General features: G+C 32.6%; 1 protein-coding gene across 4 annotated transcripts in view; it reads right to left on the reverse strand.

The window, feature by feature from the left end:
• The window catches only part of LOC132716919 (probable phospholipid-transporting ATPase IIB), a 32530-nt gene that overhangs the window by 9481 nt on the left and 1218 nt on the right, over positions 1–21831 (reverse strand). Inside the window, exons 2-22 of one of the 4 annotated variants that reach the window (XM_060700258.1) lie at positions 18161–18224; positions 16932–17093; positions 16493–16631; positions 15676–15789; positions 14751–14918; positions 13918–14064; positions 13241–13321; positions 12645–12794; positions 11803–11892; positions 11253–11323; positions 10522–10687; positions 9379–9435; positions 8683–8925; positions 8022–8183; positions 6576–6668; positions 5960–6043; positions 5306–5476; positions 4590–4778; positions 3342–3486; positions 1355–1419; positions 580–668 (exon numbers count right to left, since the gene is read on the reverse strand). In XM_060700258.1, coding sequence (XP_060556241.1) covers positions 580–668; positions 1355–1419; positions 3342–3486; positions 4590–4778; positions 5306–5476; positions 5960–6043; positions 6576–6668; positions 8022–8183; positions 8683–8925; positions 9379–9435; positions 10522–10687; positions 11253–11323; positions 11803–11892; positions 12645–12794; positions 13241–13321; positions 13918–14064; positions 14751–14918; positions 15676–15789; positions 16493–16631; positions 16932–17093; positions 18161–18183 — 2609 coding nt within the window. In that variant the 5' untranslated portion in view covers positions 18184–18224. Of the gene's footprint in view, positions 1–579; positions 669–1354; positions 1420–3341; positions 3487–4589; positions 4779–5305; positions 5477–5959; positions 6044–6575; positions 6669–8021; positions 8184–8682; positions 8926–9378; positions 9436–10521; positions 10688–11252; positions 11324–11802; positions 11893–12644; positions 12795–13240; positions 13322–13917; positions 14065–14750; positions 14919–15675; positions 15790–16492; positions 16632–16931; positions 17097–18160; positions 18225–21831 lie in introns of all 4 variants that reach the window. The other 3 variants (XM_060700257.1, XM_060700254.1, XM_060700256.1) reach the window with 3 other exon arrangements.

Below are 21831 nucleotides of genomic sequence, written 5' to 3' on the forward strand. Positions count from 1 at the left end.
GAATGAAACCCAATGTCTCTAGTGGGATATGAACCAACAGAAATGAGGGGCAAGTGGTTTGAAGTTAACAACCATGACCATTTGGCCATGGACTCCCCTTTTAAGCAAATCTTACTAAAATATAACACAAACTACAAAACAGCCATATTTGCTATAATGAATAATAACTAAATCTAATCTGATATGGCAGACATTTGTAAATTAAACAGAATACAGATAAAGAAATAAGACACATACTGGGCCTGTCTTAAAACATTTAAGAAAGTTGTTGAATAAAATTTGACTACTACCTTATTGTAAAGAAACTCTTATATTATTAATAATAAAGATTTTTTGACAGGTTATATGGCCCTATATAAATGGTTGTTTGGAAATATATTGCAAACAACTGGTTAATGCCATATAATGTGTCAGAAATATTTATATTGAATTAATAATACAGCAAGCATCTCTTTTTAGAGAAAAAAGTGAGATTTTATATAAACATCACCAATATACAATGAAAAGCAACATTACAAATGTGCAGTATTATGAATGTAACAAAACTGCAAACTTCTGAGAACATATTATACTAGGTACCTGTCTCTGCCATGAACCATAAGAAGTCTACCAATATAGCTAAACTGGTTGATGGAAAAGTCTGCTGCCATTGACGCCTGCTTCCCTTCCTGTGAGAAATAAAAGTTCAGTGAGTTCAAAACACTTTAATTTATAAATAAACAAGCATTAAAATTTTAAGATGCACTAAATGTTTGACAGAAAAACAAACAACTGATTCTTCACTTTGCACAATGAAAATCAATTTGACTAGTGTCTAAAAGAAAGTATAGCATATATTAATTAGAATATTGGCAACACTAATGACTGCTGCTCCATCTAGTCTCAATCATAGCAAGAAAAAACATTGCCAATCCATTACATGTAGCAAATTCAATTTTAACCCAGTGAACTTGAATGCCAGCAAACACCTACAAAGGTTACTTACCCATGATAGTTACTATAAGAAAAAATTTAAAATATTGATACATGAAGGTTCTATAAGGAAATAAAGTGTTACACTGATCCCAAAGCACGAGTGAGAAGGATAGCCGTACTATTCTTCAAATAGTGTAGCTAAAAATCTACTATTTCCTGATTGACCTTGACCATCAGCCAAATGACCTCAAACACATTCCAAGAAACGTGGTTTAGATGATTGTACCGAAACCCAAAATATCTAAAAATATCTTGAAGATATTGATGAATTAATAAAGGCACTATAAGGAAACAAGATGAAAGTGTATTAGAAGGAATTGGCCCCTGTGACCTCTTTGAAAATATTTTAAACAAGAAACATAAGAATTTATCTACATACCTTCCCCACAATACCAATGCCTGCATCAGCAGCTTGTATCATACTAACATCATTTCCTCCATCACCTGTAATATATAGAACCAGCATACAGTCCACTTCCCATATGGGTACCATATACTTCCCATGGTTCCTCGGTATAACCATGTCTTGTTATAAACCAAGGTAGAACAAATTGGGGAATCTGGAACTGTTGGTCTTCATTTACTTCTAAATTCGATTTCACATACATCCTTCTTTTTGGAGTACATTAAGAGAGGTAACTCTTTGAATTTTATTAGTAAATTATTACCCTTATAAGTTTGTGTTTTAATTAAAAATATTCATATATCATACATGCCATATTTCCAGCCACCCAGATAGGGGGATTTGGCTTTAAAAAGCAGGGGATTTGGACCAAAAGTAGGGGGATTTTTAAGCAAGCACAAACCAGTCGTAATCTTAAAACGATGCAAACATATAATTAAATTTCCCCCATTTTATTATGAAAATGAACATTTCTACAAGATCATTTGATATTTTCAAGTTTTAACATACATGACTGTGAAGGAATAATATGTAAACAATTGCAAATAAACATAGGTACTTTAAATATTTGATGTAAATAAAATAAGAATCCCTGTAAAACAAATATAATTAATTGCATGTATATCATATAAAATACATTTTTATATCAGATATATTGAATCATTTTAGTACAAATAAACTTGAATTTGATGCATTCAAAATCATTAAAATAAATATACTTTAACAGCCAAAGTTTTTTCTCTTTAAATGAAAGGTAAAGAATTTTCTCTTTAAATGAAAGGTATCAACATTTTCACAGAGAATTTTTGTAGCTAAAAAATGCTGCCTTCAAAATTTTCCGTTGACACTTCATAAACAGTAAAAAAAAAATCTGACACAAATCTTAATCCAGTTTACTCATGTGATTATGTACTTCACACCTCAATTTGTTAACACACATCGATTGCCTCATGCTTTATACCATATATGGCAGTAGGGAGTCTAGACGCTACGTCACTTGATACCTGTATGTACATGTAAACTGTGTAATTGATGCAGGGTTGTGTAAAGGTTTTTTTGAGTATACTGACTACTGGATAATAATTGGACCTAATTATTTTGGCTCTTTGGGTGTTAAAACAGGTATTATTTATTATTTATCTGATTGAAACGGATTTTTACCTCTTTCAATCCCTCCTCAGTGTTTGTTGGTTACCGTGAGACAAAGCTAGTTTATATTATTTTTGCAACAACATAGATCACAGTTACATAAAAAATAATAGTTTCAAACATTGCTAATCTGTGATTCTTTGAGTTTCTATTGCCTGATCATGATTTTTTCATCTGCACTTACAGTGTATCAACTTCAAAGACCCTATGCCGACAACAAACTCAAGGCGGGGTTACATATCCCAACAAAAATTGATACGTCACACATTCAGTATCGGACGCTGTCATTGGTTAAGCACCTGCAATACTAACACTGATTGACAGGTTTATCACAGGAGAATTTGTCATTCCTTGACAGCTGAAGTGTGTCGGAGTAACTAACAATACATTTATCCGTTAGACCCCTGCTGTTTAATGGGGAAATATTACTTCAGGCATATATAGTTGTAAAAGTTGTTTAAGTCTATTGTTTAATAAGGTTTATTGGTAAAAATGATGTTTTAATTTTTTTGTTGGTTGAATTTTTGAAAATCGGGGGATTTCGATCCCACGGTGGGAGATCGGGAGACATGGTCGAAAATCGGGGGTTTTTGTCCCCCGGCGGGGGATATGGCATGTATGATATATACACACACACCATAGTGTCTCTATGTACAGTAATTTGCAATGAACATGATAACAAAGGTGTATGATTACCTAAAGTTTAACAAAGGTCTTATAATCATTCAAATATAAATTAAATCATTACAGTTACTATAGCGTAAACTTTGCTGTTTTGTGTTTAACGAATGAAACATTTGAGAGGAAGCATTACCTATTGCACATGTACGTTTCCCTGAGTGTACCTTGAGAAGTTTGACTATATCCGCCTTCTGTGTTGGAGAGCATCTGCATACAACTACACACGGACACTGACATGCTAGCTCCACAAACTCGTGCTCGTAGTACTCCAAACAAACCTAAATATATACATACAGGAAAATATACTAAAACATCCTGTCAAATATTATAAACATTTCTTGAGTAAGTTTATATGGAAATAACATTCCAAATGTTATTTCAGACAGGAGAAAGTACATATACCATAGTTTGTTTGTTTGTTTCATTTTACACCTTTTCCCAACAGTATTTCAGTCATGTAGGTGGGTAGTTTCCTAACCAATGTTCCTAAGAGTTACACCAGTACTAGACTATCTTCATCCGCACTAAACTACCAAATCATCTCCCGGGGATCGAACCCACGCCTGAGAGGTAACTGGATTATAAGTCATCATCTCTAACCCCTCGACCACGGAGGCGGTTACATATACCATAGAATATATATATATAACTTCTGTCAAATAACCTTTGAACAACAACTCCTTGAGTTCATTAACCTGTATGCTAATAGTGAGTAATAGCTTTCAAATGACCATTACAATGTACATGTGAAAGTCTTGTTAATAACTGTAGAGTGTTGTTGTTTTTTTCCCATCAAAACAGATTAATTCCATTTTTTTTAAAAGTTTGTTGTTATTATCATAATAAGTACATACAATTATCACTTGTCTATATTTTTACGCATCAGATATACATATTTTACTAGATACCCTTCTAATTTAATCATTTTTGTTTGTGTTTTAAGTGAAATGGTGACGTTCAAGCTTTTACGGTTCAGAAAAATCTCAGGTGCCCCTTTCATGCATTATATGAGATTTAAGCAGGCACCTAAATAGAACCTTGACCCTTCTGCAACAATTGTAAAATTTCCTCACATGAAAGAATGCAAATTCTCAAAAGAGATTTAAACCTGCAACAGTGAGGGGCAAGTTACCTTGTCTACGGATATTGTGTATTAGTTGGTAATGTACAACAGCATTGTGTCCTCTTTTCTAAGTTTACTACAAGTTATGTACATCAAACAATAACAAAAACAATAATGACTACACAAATGTTAATGTATAAAGAAAATGGCATTTACTTGCAAAGAAGCGCGGCAAAGTATAATGTAAATCTTAGAAAACGGAGGCCCCTTCTGTTCAATTTATTATTTCCATATATCAAAAGCCGAGATTTCACTGACCTGTAAGCTATCTCCCATGATAACTAAAGCATTATCTTGTTTTCTTCGCAGGTTATTCAGCTCTAAATGTGCCTCTGTCCGCCCCGTGACTTTCTTAAATGTATATATGTCCTGGTTTCTGGACACAAGCTTAGAACTCTTAGCTATACATGTTGCTGTCTCCAGTTTATCTCCAGTCAACATCCAGATCTAAACAATTAGGAAACAAAATATCATTTTTTTGGCAATGAGTAATGGCTTAAAAAAAATAGAAATAAAATGCCATTTTTCGTTTTTTTGTAGGTGGTGGGAAAATGTGTATTTTGGTTAAGTGTGTGTTTGATTGGTTTACGGTACACCAACACAATTTAAGTCATATGGCGCCGTTAAAGGAAAGATTATTTTGGCTAACCTTGGGTGTTACTAACTTAAAGCACCACCAAAGATCAAAACCACCTAATCAGGTGGAGCTAAGAAATGTATAGACTCAAGTAATTCAAACCCATGTAGTTCTGTTTTACAATCCGGCATGGATAAACGGTGGCTGCAATTCTCATGCCTACACCTTTAAAGGCAACCCCTCAAGCTAAAGGCTTGTGGGTTTAGTCTAACTAATTAGATTTTCAAGATTTCCAAATGAAGGAAGTCTTTTTATGCACCTTAGTCCATTATTTCAGGTAATAAAAGCAAACAAAACACATTTTGTAACATCTCAAACGAAATATCAAATTTTTTACCTTGATTCCAGCATTGCGTAACATTTCCAGGGTAGGTCTAACATTTTCCTGTAATCTGTCCTCTACACCCGTCATACACAGTAACTCCATATCTCTCTCTAAACTCTCAATGACAGCTTGAACCTTGACATTCCTGTCCTGTACACTCATCTTCGCTTGATGGTGACGATTCTGATGTAAAATTATATCATAATTTAACACATATGATGAGGTGTCAATGTTACTTTTGTGTCAATGTTACTTTTGTGTCAATGTTACTTTTGTGTCAATGTTACATTTGTGTCAATGTTACATTTGTGTCAATGTTACATTTCAATGAAGCTTACAAAAAAAAGGTAGATGCTAATAAAAATCCTGTTATTTAAGTATGAAAGCTTTTGCATATACAAATGTACAATGCAAATACCAAAATTTTATGTCAAAGTTTAAAGTAGTCTATATAGAGACCCATAGATGAGGCTAAAAAACAATTTGCCATATCTATAAAGTCATCACCGTCATTTAACTAAAATACTTTTACAAAGCCGATTCTTTGCCTCATTTCAGCCATCTGAACATTAATCTACATACATGTGAACCATCCCTCTATCTTATTTTGTGATTTGGAAATAAATAAATTCATGTTTTTCAAATATAAATAACATACAATAATACCTGAAATTCTTGGTATTGTTCTTCTGTAAGAACCTTTCTTGCAACAACAAGAGTTCTCAAACCTTCTCTAGCAAGATTTCCACACTGTAAAGAAAACATTCTGAATATATTGTACATTCGGAACGGTGTATTTCAATCTGATATATTTTAATTGATTTATTTCAATGTGATGGAAAAGAAACATTGATTCAAACTCTGGTAGCAATAATTATAATTCCTCTAAGCTTAATGTATAAGGCCAACCAAACAGGCTTATCAAAGTACTGTAAAATTATAAATTTTTGTAAGGTATAAAATTTACATAATTTAAAAAAAATGTAAATTTTCTGAGAAAACAATAACTAAGTATCATATAAATCTAATAGAACTAGAAGTATAAGTTTGCTTATTTTATATTGTCAATTACTCCTAATTGTAGATTTCATGAAATTTTGGTCAGGTGAAAATATACACGACATAACAGTATTCTGACAGTAAGAAGTTTGTTTTTAGCAATGTAACATAATACATCCCTAATATGTATAATGGACTATTCCATATAAAAGGCAGAACAAGTCTATTATATAAAATTACCAAGGTAGAACAATTTCAGGATAATTATGATGATAATGTTTACCTCTTCCTCCAGCCAATCATTATACTGTACAATAGATGTCATAACAACATCAGCACCCTTCAGATAGAATATAATCTCACCACTCTGGTCATCCTGTTTATAGATATTACAACCTTAATCAACATGATTTACATAATTCATTAATGTTTTCCTTGTAAAATACTGTTAATGAAATATCAGAAGAATATAATAACATTTTAGGTTATCACTGACACTGTATGAATGGTCATAATTGGTTGTAGTAAGGACTTTCATTAAAGCAAGACACTTCCAGATTCATGCTAATTTTCATGAACATTTTGAAAATGTATTTAAAAGTAAACTAGAACTGTGTCCAAAGGACACAGATGCCCCCACCAACAACATATATATGGTATATAGTGAAAAAATTAACAAAGGGCCATAATTCTGTTAAATTTGGTCGCAGCGAAAATTTACTACCATCTACACATTAAGGTTGTTCATCCCTGGAAGTTTAAGCAAAATCTGCCATCCGGTTTAAGAGGAATTGCGTTCACAAAATTTCTATATGGTATATAGTGAAAAAATCAACAAAGGGCCATAATTCCATTAAATCTGGTCACAGCGAAAATTCCTTCCTTTCCTACCATCTACACATTAAGGTTGTTTATCCCTGGAAGTTTCAGCAAAATCTGCCATCTGGTTTTAGAAGAGTTGCGTTCACAAAATTTCTATATGGTATAAAGTGAAAAAATCAACAAAGGGCTATAATTCTCTTAAATTTGGTCGCAGCGAAAATTCCTTCCTTTCCTACCATCTACACATTAAGGTTGTTTATCCCTGGAAGTTTAAGCAAAATCTGCCAAATGGTTTTAGAAGAGTTGCGTTCACAAAATTTCTATATGGTATAAAGTGAAAAAATCAACAAAAGGCTATAATTCTGTTAAATTTGGTCGCAGCGAAAATTCCTTCCTTAAATACCATCTACACATTAAGGTTGTTCATCCCTGTAAGTTTAAGCAAAATCTGTCACCCGGTTAAAGAAGAGTTGCGTTCACAAGATTTCGGGACGGACGGATGGTCAGACAAACGGACAAGTGCAACGCTATATGCATATGGCATAAATATTATGAAGTGAACAAAGAAAGTAATTTACAAATTGCAATCAACGCAAATTACCGGACAAAGGTCAAAATATGCCAAAATAACTGTTATCAAGAAAACTTCATACAGGATATTCACCTGCATTACATTAAGTAAGGAATTAAAGGTTCAAAGAGTTGTTTCAGTACTCTCATTGCCTGACAGGGTGGATGGACCCTCATTAAGCTATGAATACATACATTCATTGGCTAAGCCAGTCATTAATTTTATGCACAGATGATGACAGATCACAAAGATGTTCAGCACATTACATAAATTCTAGTAGGCAACGCGATGGTTGGTAACTTTATTAATAGAACAATGTCAATAAATATATCCTACCTTTAAAATGATACCCATTCGTTTAGATTCTGATGTAAAAGGGAATATATGAAGGATGGTATAGGCCAGTATGGTACCGTTTGGGGCTCGCAGCTGCATTGAGTTCAAATCTCTCTTGACCAGAGTTAAACCCACACTTTCAGTCCAGGTCACTAATGCTACCTGTAATATTGTGATCATTAATCATAAATATTCATTATGAAATGGATATCAATCATGAATATTAATCAATTATAATATTCATGAATACTAATCAATCATTATAAATAAGTATAAATAAATAACAAACAAAAGCTGTCAGAAGGACAGTGTGCTCAACTTTTTTAAGTGCTTGATAGTAAAACAAGAACCTGGATAATGTTAGATTTATGGGCCTTGAACATCGACATATTATGTTCTAAAATAAGTGTGTGAAGTTTCAATCCATTTCCTTCAGTACTGTAGTTTTGAAGATACCAACTTTCACACAAAAACTTAATTAATGTGTGGGGCCTAGTGCTTAAGGTATCTGCCTCTCAACCCAGGGATCATGGATTCGAGTCCTACTCGGTTCAAGATGATGTTTCTTACTATGACATCAGTAGTGGTGAGTTCTAGGAAGAAGACTCGACAGTGATTAATATAACTTAAAGGTTCAAGAACATGTTTCAATTATAAATACCTCATCCGGGCTTGAAGCCTGATATACGACTGTTTGTTGACTTTGCTGATCTGCCTCTACCTGCAGGGACGTCTCCTCTGACTTGTCGTCATCAAATACCGGTGTCACATTGTGACATAGTGCCAGGGCTTGTACCGCGTCCAATACTCGTGTCACCACAGTACGTCTCACAGGTGTGCCCATTCTGCTTGGAGCAGAGGCTGTGGCTGATTGTGAAAATGCTGTTTTTATATGTGCTGTCACCTAGATAACAGAGACCACAAATATATTTCAACATGCTCTATAAAGAGAGATAATGCATTTGTGCCAAAAGACAGCTGAAAATGTAGCAAACACTGTAGAAAATATGCATGTATATAGGCAAATGTACAATTCTTCAAAAGACTTGTGATTCATACCTAAAAAGTGTCAGACACATATCATTCTTGATCACCTAAAATTTGTTGACAAACTTAATGACAGCAGCAGCAACAAAGCTAAAAGACACATAGACTCAGTAATTTGATCCCATTTAGTTGCCTCTAACGATCATGCAGTGATAAACAGTGGCTGCAATTCTGATGCCTCAACATTTTGAGACAACCCCTAAGCCACAAGGGAGCTAGAAAATAGGCCTTCTGGAGAATAAATTCTTTCGAGAAATTTATGCAGTATGTATAACACTGAAAATGTGTTGATCATAGAATAACAGTTTACCTCATCAACAGTTTCAGGGGTGAAGGCAACAGTACCAAGATGTAACTTCTTGAAAACCTGAAATAAAAAGTTCCCACTTAAAATACAACAAAATACTCTCACTTTTAGTTTTGTAGTAACTTGTTACCATCATTTGTATACAATGCTTCATTAAATTTATTGTTTAAGGCTTTGTGTTACATTTCAAGATGTAAATCTTTCATATCTAGCAGTGATAATGCTGCCATCTATGTCAGGCCAGTTCTCAAATATATGTATACACTATACTGTCTGGCTAGTTTGTTTGTTTGTTTTAGGTTTTACATCACATCGACACAGTATAGGTCATATCGCGACGCTCCAGCTTTACTGGTGCAGGAAGACCTCAGGTGCCCTTCCGTGCATTATTTCAGGCACAAACGGGCACCTGAGTAGAACCACCGACGTTCCGTAAGCTAGCTGGATAGCTTCCTCACATGAAAGAATCCAAAGTCCCTGGTGGGATTCGAACCCACAGTGGTGAGGGGCAAGTGGTTTGAAGTCAACGACCTTAATCACTCGGCCACGGACGCCCCCTGTCTGGCTAGATGTAGTTTACTATTTTTACATTTTCATACCAAAACCCCTAAAAATAACAATTCACAATTACAAATTCAAAGCATGGATATTCTAATTTATTATATACTTTTAAATGAAATATTGAGAAATATTGACGAAATAAAATGCGTATTTTCATTTTCCGTATTTTCACTGTAAAAATTTATTTTTCACTGCAGTGAAACATATTTTCCGTATTTTCACTGGTGTCTTGCCGGACTACTTTCTTTTAAATTCTGCCAGTACTCAAAATTTAAGGGAAAGTCTTGCAAATTTTAATGTCCTGAATATAATAAACAGAAAATTCAAGTTTTTTCTATAAATACATGATTTATTTTCATCTTGTGGCATGAAAATTACCATATTTCACTCGTGGCTACCGCCACTCATGAAATATTTATTTTCATACCACTCGATGAAAATAAATCATGTATTTATAGAAAAAACTTGAATATCCTCTATATACAAATAGAGCAGTTTAAAGTTATTATTAACTTTGTTTTAAAAATCAAACCTAAATCAACAACATGGTAATGTTACGAAACCTGTATTCATGTAAAAACATACCATATCATTTTGTGTAAGTGTTCCTGTTTTATCAGTAAGTAGGTAACTTATTCGGCCCAGTTCCTCTGGTATGGTGGTACTTCTAACAACAGTTCCAGCAATGTTCTTATCACGTGATATCATATAGGAATACCAGGCCTTTCCCATATCTAGATTGACTCGTAAACTGAAAAAACGAAAAATCAACAGATGAAAAGTTTGGAACTTGAAAATAAAACAGAACTTAAAAGTTCAGTTATGAACACAATATTTAAATCATTTCCAAAGAACAGAATTGTAATGGAGGTGGTGTTGGTAGTTTTCACTCCTGACCACATTGAATTAACCAGAGCACAGTTCAGCGACCACATCATTCCTGGGCAGGCTGTCAAGCAGTTTACCAGTACAAATTGCTATCACTTTCACAAGGAACTGATAACTTCTGTACTTGCCAGAGCAGAGGTACAGGGCAAATGACCATAGAAAGGATTTCATGATCAATCACAACGAAAGTGACCTGCACCGTCTGGAAATCAAACCCAGATTGCCCAATTCACATACCAACACTTTTCCTATTGAGCTAACCAGACTGTGCAAATGGTGTAAAAGGTGTTAAAGTTTCCAATTTGTATTTCTCACTTATTTTATGAAAATCATGACATTTCTTAAGCTAATACAACTTTTCAACATCTAATTTACTTTACCTAATTTACCTGAAAAAAAAATCAGCAAAACAACAACAAAAACTTTACCTGATAGGAATGATGTATGAAAACAATAATATGAATCGGAACAGGTATCTGTACCACGGTCCACCCCAGCCCTGAAATAATAAAAAAGTTGTTTTTATTAATTTACAAATTTACCTTATTAAATGTGTAATAAAACAAAAACAAAATTACACAAAGACAGCACACATGACTATTCTAAGTTAGTGATAACCGTATCTAAATTTACCATATTAATCAATGCTAGACTTATGGGTGACCTATAAAAAAAGCTACAATTATGACCTTAAAGATAAGTGTGAAGTTTCAAATAAATACCTTGGTTAAATACAAAAATTCTTTTAAAACTGTTTAACATTGCATACAGACATACATGTATGTATATTATAAACTTGTAAATGTTTTTGTTAAAAATACAACTATGTAAATGTCTTTGCTAATAATACAAATTTTCAATGACTAATTTTTACTTAAACACTGCAATGACTGTTTTCTTTTTTTTTTTTAATTGTTATTTACAAAATGGGTAGCATTTAAAAATATTGTATGATACAAATTGTTAGCAGATGTTTACCTTCAATATCATCATAACAATAGAAAGAACAACAACAGCAGAAAACAACACCTTTGTCAGTGTGTTTACTTCCAGATCTAATAAACCAACCTGAAAACAATAGTAGAAATATTTCAATATAAAAATTATCTGCATCAAAAAAGTTTTCACTGTTGCACTGTTTAATAACTTATAACTAGAAAATATGTTCCCCCTTTTTTCCTTATATACAATGTAGAACAAGCTTCATTATGATGAAGAACAAAGTCTTTTGTAATTTATTAAGGCACAACAGTAAGTATTAAATTCAATGCAAGTTCATTATATTTCAGAAGGATAATTTCAAACTGGTATGTAGGACTTTACTGACCAAAAGTGTTTATTTTTTCCTTTTTGCTGGACTTCAAACTTACCTTATTTGTTTGTTTGTTTCATTTTACGCCTTTTCTCCAACAGTATTTCAGTCATATAGGCGGGTAGTTTCCTAACCATCGTTCCTGGAGAGTTACACCAGTACTAGACTACCTTCCTCTGTGCTAAACTATCAAAGCATCTCCCGGGGATCGAACCCATGCCAGAGAGGTAACTGGATTAGAAGTCATCGACTCTAACCCCTCGACCATGAGGGCGGTCAAAATTACCTTACTTTACCTCTCCATATTACCTCACATTACCTCATATCCATATTTTCTTCATTGAGCAGAAAAAGGAATTAACCTGTTACATCACCAAGGGGACAATATAAACTTTTGAAGGGATGTATATTTCAATCAACAAAAACTTACATGCACTTTGTTCTTGCACTGAATAAACATCTTATATACATTGTACTTAATATCTTTACATCTGAGAAGAAAACTAACCTTGCTCTTCGGTTGAGAAGTGTTCATAACACTTCGACTCTCACAACCTGTGTATATAACCACCCCGAGTGCCGTTCCAGAGGCAACTACAGTGTTAGCCCATAATGTGTTCTCTATACTCAATGACTCATCTCCCCCTGGATTGTCTGTCTATAATAATAAAAGATAATACAATGAAAAACAATTGACAGGAAATTGTCACAAAATGATATTTTTCAGCTAATCGAGTATTAAATGGGTTCTGAAAGGAACTCCACTGAGGTCTTATAGCATAAAAGCATGAAATTTGAAAATCTTACAAATATCAAGTACTTATAATGGAAAAATACGCAAAAGATAACACAGAGATATACACAAAATTAAATTGAAAATTGATTTTTTATGCGATTATTAGTCAAATTTGAATGACAAGTGTTGCAATGCTTTTTATTTTTTTGTACTTTTTTTTCAAAATAAATATGATTATTGTGAAAAAACAGGATGAGACAATGATCTAAAATGTGCACACAAGTTACTGGACAAGACCATAATGAATTGAATTATTTTTCAGTAATACTTAAGTTAATCTGGTATTGTTCACAACCAAGTTTTCCTACCCTTTTATAGGTTCCTACAAAACTGTGGATATGTTTTTGTGGAGCTTCTGCATATACCTGGGCTCTAATGTCCAACAAATCCTGAAAAAAAGTAACAAATTATTAGTAAATACAATTAATATATTACGCATTTAAGTTTTTGCATTCACTGAATGGTTAAGTTTATTCTCATCAAATCATTTGTCCCTACTTGTTAAAGATTATACATTCAGCAAGACTAAAGAATTCTTTTATACTAGATATCTTAAACCAACCAAAAAAAAAACATGCTGAGGGACTTCTAATATATCTTCTGCAAAACCTGGATAGTCCCCCATTGTACCATAAAACCATTTGTCATTGTGATTTAAGATTACAGCCAATTCTTACTATTTTTATTTCTGATATAGCAATGGCATAACAAAGTCACAACAAGACATGTCCATAATGCAAGACCAGAGAGGAAATTATCCTACTAATTAAAATCTTTCATAAAACCCACTGGACCTTTTCAAAATTTTTTGAGTATCATTTTGAAGATGACATTCTCTCAGTTTGTTTACCGGGATTGTTGAGAGAAAAAAACACCAAAAAACAATGGAATATAAACACCACCAAAACATGTTCTTAATTCAGTTTGATTTACTTGAATTCAAATACATGCACAACCAAATATGTCTATGAATGTTTGTACTTACAGCATTTGAGGGAAGATGTTGAGTATCTTGTATTGCTAATCTCAATTTCCAGTCTGTCTCTCCATCAAGCTGGTCTGTCCTGATAAAACACGAACCAGTCTTTTCTGTAGTCCGCAGAAATATCATATCTGCTGGCACTCTCTGATCCTACGAAAAACAAACAACAGAATGTATAAAGCTATGTTTCTTCAAAAACAACATTTTTGGTGAATTTAATGTGAGGGACATTATATAAATATTAAGGGACATAAATAATACATTATTTTGCATTAAAAATAAAACACACAATTGTTCTGTCAAGTTTTTATCCCTCTTTTCAAAGCATCTACAATTTTTTAAGAACTACTTCCATTTGAAACAGATGTAGATCTTGAATATAAAAAGTCGTTCTTCATCTCATCTGCTTAAACATTTATTACCTATATTTAACGCTATATGACACGCTGATTTACCATACCTGCTAAATACTTATATCCTATTTTTCAGAATTATATGCCATGCAATCTGAGATTTATCTGCTTAAAAACTCATTTCCATAATCCTTTTTTTTTTCAGGACTATGTGCAACATTAATTCCGATTCATCTGCATCAACACTTAATCTAACTGATTCATGCATAGCCTCTTTGAAAACAGTATCCATTTAAGACAAAGGAGCTATAGAAGTGAAAAGAAGGGACACTACACTAAAGAATAAAAATATAAAATTTTACGCCTTATTAGTACATGTATTATATTATTTTTTTCAGTTTTATTTCTTTGCCCATTTTATTTTTCTGTATGAGAGAATAACTCTTTCTTCCTGATCTATAGTAATTAATGAACAGCACTCACTTTTTCTACAAAGACTAGATCTCCTACTTTCAACCTTGAACTCGGTACTTGTACAATTCCGCTATTTGTGAAGATTTTGAACTTCTGAGAGTTCGCCTCTTTATCACGACGATACCTTCTGAAGTCGTCCAGTGCCTCTCGAACCATCGTGACAAATATCACAAAACCCTGCAAGAGCGATAGAAGATATTACTCCAGGGAATAAAAAAAAGGACACAAGATAGATATGATTCATGTTGTAGTGTCTATCAAGTAAAATCATTTACTATTTAAAAGATCAGTAAATATGATCACTTTTATCAGGCACATGACATTTGTTTATGGCAACATTGGGTCACTACTAATAGTATTTCCTAATATATTGTTGTATCTTTCAATATTTGAATGATAAAATAAACCATGTTCCAGGTAAAAATTTGACTATTCCAATGACATGTAACTTTCCATTGTAGCTCTTTTACTTTCCATGTAATGCTTGCAGAAATTTTTCTATAACACAAATTTCTGCAAGCAAATCTGGAAAAGTATAGGAGCTATACTGGCAAAATATATACCATTAGAATAAAAAAATATTTGTCTGGAACATAGTATAAGTTCATTATTCAAATATTGCAAGATGTAACAAAAAAAATTAGAAAAAATTAAAAATTATACTATTAGAGGTGACCCAATGTAACTGCCAATGACACATGATCACCCTCCTTATTAAAAATGCATTTTATTCTCAGTAAAACTTTATCTGATGAGACAGTTAAGAAAGTTATAAGAACAATGACTTCATATAAACAACCCCACATGTCATAGTACATGCATTTATATGACTTTTTTTTCGCATTTGACATAACTGAAAGTTACATGTATATATATACATATATATATATAAAAGTTAACACATAGTAACAATGATGCCTCACAATAAACTTACAAGTGGTCCCCAGTATGTATACAGGTATCCAATCCTTATCTCAGGAATAAATTGTGAGGAGGCCATTACAAGGAAATATAAATTCAGGAAAAACTTGAACTGTTCAAACAAAACCTGTAATAGAAAAGTTATACAGTTTAAGTAAGAAATTTGATATTATGGTTAATATATAAATATTGATGTTGAAAACATTTTTTCATTCTTGACAGCAAATTTCTTTTTTTCCTCTCTTGTTTTTGGTTGGGTTTTACATCCCACAAACACAGAATAGGTAATACCGCAACTTTGCAGCTGTACATATGGAGGAAGACATCAGGTGCCCTAAAGTGCATTATTTCAGGCCCTAACGGGCACCTGAGTAAAGCCAACAACATTCTGTAAGTTAGCTGGATAGATAGATAGATAGATATTTATTCAGGTTATTCAGGATAGCTTCCTTTCTTGAAAGAATCCAAAATCTCTGTCAAAATTCGAACCAAAAGCAGTGAGGGGCAAGGTGGTATGAAGTCAACAACCTTAAGTTAACAACTTGGGCACAGGCAACCATCTGCAGTATCTAAAAACTTCAGGTGGCTGACCTGTGCTCTCATACATTCAATGTTGCTTAGTGCTGTGATCTGGAATGAAAACTTCGAACACCACCACCACACCATGAGACATTTAAAACATACATGATCACTAAAATTCAATAAATTGGTGAAAATCAATTCTAGCATAATATCATCTCTTGACAATCACGAAATCCAAAATTAAGAATAAACAGAACAATTTCTTGTACTATACAAAGATATAATACAGCAAAAATTTATATACTCACTTTTGGTATAAATGTGATGATACTGTATTTCTGGTTACGGACCACATTTTTGGGATATTTTTCATCAGTTAGATGCTCTAGCCCAAGTGGAACAGTTCTTGGCTTGAATACTTTCTTCTTACAACAGCATTTTAAACAACTGAAATTAAACAGTGAACATTTTTGCTTGCCTAAAATTTGTAAATGCCTTAAAATTATTGCTGGATAAACCCCTTTCCTAAATTGACAAAACTGTTGAAAATTCCCAATTAAATCTTTTAATGAAACAACTAACAAAACCAACTGCCATATTTTCATTAGTACAATTTGCAATAATTTCCTTTTTTCATATTAAACTATAACAATGTCTGATACATCATATTTTTTTCAATATAAATGTACATTGTACTGTACAAATACAATGTAACATCTATTTCAAACTGAAAATATGTATCATTACCATTTACAGCATGTTTCCAAGAAGTTTGAGCACCAGTACGACAGCCTAGACTGACCATGTGGTCTTTGCCTCCTCGGTCGTACAAGAGAATCATTTTCCTCCATGATATAATTTTCCCTGGACATCAATGGAATATCATCTAAAGAATCATCATCTGATGATCTACTGAAAATAAAAAACATTTATCAAATTACTCTTGTATGAAAGATAAGGAAAATAGTTTCTACCCTACCAACCCTAAATATTTTTAATGGACTTGTCCATCTTTCAATCAGGAAAAAAACATTCATCATTTTAAGGGAAAATGAGTATTGACAGGAAAGCGAATATTGCAGACCATGGTCAGACAGCATGTATGATAGTGCCGGTTGATCGTGGTCTGCACTGGTTGCCACCAACAAGCAAAGGGCATTGTTTAAATTGTGTTGTAATAAGAAATATTATAAAAATAAATAATAGTTTATTAAATATAAGAACAAGAGAAAGAATTAAGTTGTTGATACTTCAATTTTACTTCAAAAACATAATTTGACATTTGGTTATTATCAATATGATTCAACCTTTAAAATTCATAGCAAGACAATTCAAGAAAACTCAAATGTGGATATCTCTGTCATATATTCAATGAACTTGACCAAATAAATAAGACAAGAGGCAGAAAATACTTTTGGTTTTTGAGTAATATCATGTATTCACTGTACCTTCATCTAAATTAATGAAAAAGAAACTAAATAATTGTCATGTTACAATAATTTGAAAAAAAGTTACAAAACAAGTAAAAACACACTGTTTATTACTTTGCTTGGAAAAATTGGTCCATTTAGTATGCTACCTTTAGAATAGCATCTAAAGTACTTACAAACTACCAAGTATGTAAAGAAGAAATATGGTTGCAAACTTAAAATCACGGTAAATTTGGTCATAAGCAAAAGGCAGGAGTATAATTTTGATGGTTAGGAAAGAAATTTACAAAGAATGCAATATATAACTATGCATATCTATTATCAAAGGATGCTCAACAGGGCACATGATAGATTGAAAGACATTTATAGAATGTTCAAGTCTTCAGGATTGGTTTTCCAAGACTGGAAGTTTATGGTAAAAGAAAATTGTACAATGCATAATTATAAGGTAGATTTCTAAATTTAACAAATGCAGGTGCATATTGTAAGTACTAACAGATGCTGTGATGTTAAAAGAAGGAGGGACATGCTATGAGTCAATCTTACCGCCTCTTAAATGTATAAGCCATTTCGTAAATATTATGTAAGTCTTTTCAGCCTTGGACCCTTTCTGTAATAAACATATCAAATACAGGGTTGGCATTTTTGGTGATAAAAACTGCTATGTCAAATAAGAGTAAAATCAGCTACGGCAGCATTTATGGAATTTATTACCTACCAGATATATAACAATAGGACCATGATGGCCCTTATATCGCTCACTTGATTATTAAGGCTTTTAATTAATATTGTTAGGCTGTTAGCAATGAATGAAAATTAAATATAATATCATTATCTTAAACTGATATCACAATGTTCATATCTTGAAGATGTAGAAAGCTTAATATATATAATGTTTATATAAAATTATTGTTAATGTTGTTAAAGAAAGTATTCAAATGATTACCTACATGTATGTAACCAAGCATAAAATAATGACTTGATGCAATGTACTCGGCAATAGAATAGATACAGGGAAGTCAAAGGCTTTTGTCTTTCCCTGCTATAGACTACACATGTACATTTAAAAGGAAATCAAATTAAACAATTAAAAATAAATCCTATCTGATAGGGCAGCACAAAATACCCAAATACACCCAAATATACCCAAATACTGTCCAAATATTGCCCAAATATACACAAATATTGTCCAAATATACTAAAAATAAATGTTTTATACAAAAAAAAGTGCTGTTTTTATTATGAATTACAATATACACATTCACTAAGATAAAATCAAACATACCCAAATATACATTTTCCTATCATTGTGTTTTGAACCAAAATTAGTCAAAATATATTGACGTGCCAAAGCTTGATTTTGAGATATTTGCGTTCTAGGGCAGAATCTCGCTTTTTTGTAGAGGCGAGATATTGCCCAGACACTAAAATAGTACAGTATCTCGACGCGCAGTACAATTAGTTGGACTAGAACCAAAATATACCCAAATACAGTGTAGGGCCTACTCCATTAAAGCTATAGAAATTTTTTTTTTAAAAATAATACGATGGACACTTGTATGAAATTTGAACAAAGTTATTCCCCCCTCTCCAAAAAATGTAGACAACAAATACATGTATAATCATATCTTAATCTTAAATTGCAAGTATATTCATTAATGAACCTACTGTAGATAAGCAAATGTCACAAGTTTATTTTCTTACAACATCTGAACTGCCCATTTCAACGGAATGAAAGTTATAGCCGCCTAAGTCATACTATGTTATAAATATTAATTCATTTTCTCGTTATAATCTGTTTTTTATACAAACAAAAATGACTATTGCTATATTTGGGTATATATGGGCAATATTTGTGTGTATTTGGGTATTTCGTGCCGCCGATCTGATATGTGAAAGTTTATAAATTAATATTTCACAATGTTATTTACAAATATTTGATGTTTAATTTGGTGCATTTTCAAAATGGGGCTGTTTAATGGCAAACATTCTGAACAAGCAATCTGGCAAATATTCTGAACAAGCAATCTATGTTTTTCAAATGATATGGCTTTAAAAAAATTATTTTCTGAAATATTTATCCTTTTTCACAAAGATTTTTAAAGAACATCATGTCATAGGAATTTTCATTTTTGATTTTGAATTTAAATTTCGTCCTTTTCTTGAACACATACATAATTTGCACATAGCAAACTATACAAAGTTATACCGAGACATGCTCAGGGCTCTAGCTAGACCAAAATTTTAGGGAGAAGTGACTTCTCCCTCAGCTCCTATCAGGGAGAAGTTTGATGACATAAGGAGAAGTGAAAAAGTGCTTAGTACATTGATTTGATATATAACAAGAGCTGTCCGTAAGACAGCGCGCTCGACTTTTTTATTGCTTGCCAATAAAAAAAGTTTTTGCAGTAAAAGGCAATACAAGAATCTCTGTATTTTTAAAGTGAACAATGGCCATGAGCATTAAGATATTTAGTGAAGAATTATTTTACTGAATTGTGTGATACCCTTGAACACTGCTTGCCTATAATACAAAACATTGACAGTTAAGGGCCATAATTCAAATAAAATCTTTGACAGAATTACCTTCTCCTGGACATGTTTGGGAATCATGATTGTAAACAAGTATTCCAACTTTCAAATTAATATCTCAAACAGTTCAGTCAAAAAGTGGACTGGTACTAAAAACTTAACCAAGATTCTAAGTCGATAAAAGGCCTTAATTTTTAAAACAAATCCTTGACAGAGTTACCTTCTCTTGCATACAGATGGGGGTAATGATGTGAAATAGCATTAAAAGTTTCAAAGCAATATCTCAAAGGGTTAAGGCAATAAGTGGATTTTACCCATATTCAATGTATTTTCTAAGTCAAAAAGGGGCATAATTCTGTCAAAAACCTTGACAGAGTTATGTCCTCTTGTCTGTTGATGAAGGTCGTGATGGTAAACAAGTATGGTCAGTTTCAAAGCAATACCTCCAATGGTTTTGAAATAAAGTGAGGTGGTACAAAAACTTAACCAAGCTCAATACACTTTCTAAGTCAAAAAAGGGCCATAATTCTGTCAAAAACCTTGACAGAGTTATGTACTCTTGTCTGTAGATGGAGGTTATGATGGTGAACAAGTATGGTAAGTTTCAAAGCCATACTTGTAATACTTCTGAAATAAAGTGGGGTGGTACGAAAAACTTAACCAAGGTGTGACGCCAACGCCGACGCCGGGGCGAGTAGGATAGCTCCCCTTTTCATAGAAAAGTCGAGCTAAAAAGGAGTTTTACCTATAAAATTGATAGTGATATTCGAAGTATTAGTTCTAAAACCCTCTATCATCAGACCATTATAATGTTTTCTTCCTGATTAACTCCACACACCCCCCTCCCTTAAGAAAATATTCATTGTACAACACATACTGGCAAAATTCTCAATGAAAATTAATGTAAATGATACCTTAAGGAATTTCCATTAATAAACTACATTTTAAGTGGTATTGGACACATTTTAACAAAACAATTTTTCCTTTTGGTAACTACTATTTTCATCGTAAAAATCGGCATCGCGAAAATATGTGACAAATGAAAATTTGTCTGTTTCCTGCAGAAACACTTACAATTCTAGTTGTTGTTGATTTTGATTATATTTAATTAAATATTCAATGATTATTTTTAGATTGTTATTCATCCGCTATTGCAACAGGCATTGTAAAACAAAATTTTCAAATTTGTAGTTTACCGCATAATTTACCGACGTTTATGTAACTTTTTGAAGACAAAGTTTATCTACTACTGTTTTTGACTTGTCCAAAATTGGTCTGATGTGGGTCAATGTTTTTTAAGTTCTTTAACAAATTTCATTTTTACTATCAAACAGGTATCAAACCATTAAATTTACTTGTGCTTCTGTGTGTATTAATTTATATGCAAGTAAATTTACACGGTCTGTGAGGTTGTGTGTAATTACTGTCAAACAAATATGGTATAAGCAATTCTGGGTGTAATCTTTTTACACTCGCTGATAAAATAGTGGCAGGTGTCGTAAAATTATGCCTAAAAAATGTGATGTTGACATCGGCGAATTTCCGATGCATCTGCATATCATGTCACTTAAATGTGTTAATTGATGTCAATTATCGGCCGTAACTGCATGTGCGTCACCAATTCAGTTTGATTTATGCCTGGAGGCGAGGATTAACTTAATTAGCATGCACTGTATGATATATAT

The sequence above is a fragment of the Ruditapes philippinarum genome, unplaced genomic scaffold (genome assembly GCF_026571515.1).
Source record: "Ruditapes philippinarum isolate M1 unplaced genomic scaffold, ASM2657151v2 ctg4742_1_1_1_1, whole genome shotgun sequence".
Classification (NCBI taxonomy): domain Eukaryota; kingdom Metazoa; phylum Mollusca; class Bivalvia; order Venerida; family Veneridae; genus Ruditapes; species Ruditapes philippinarum.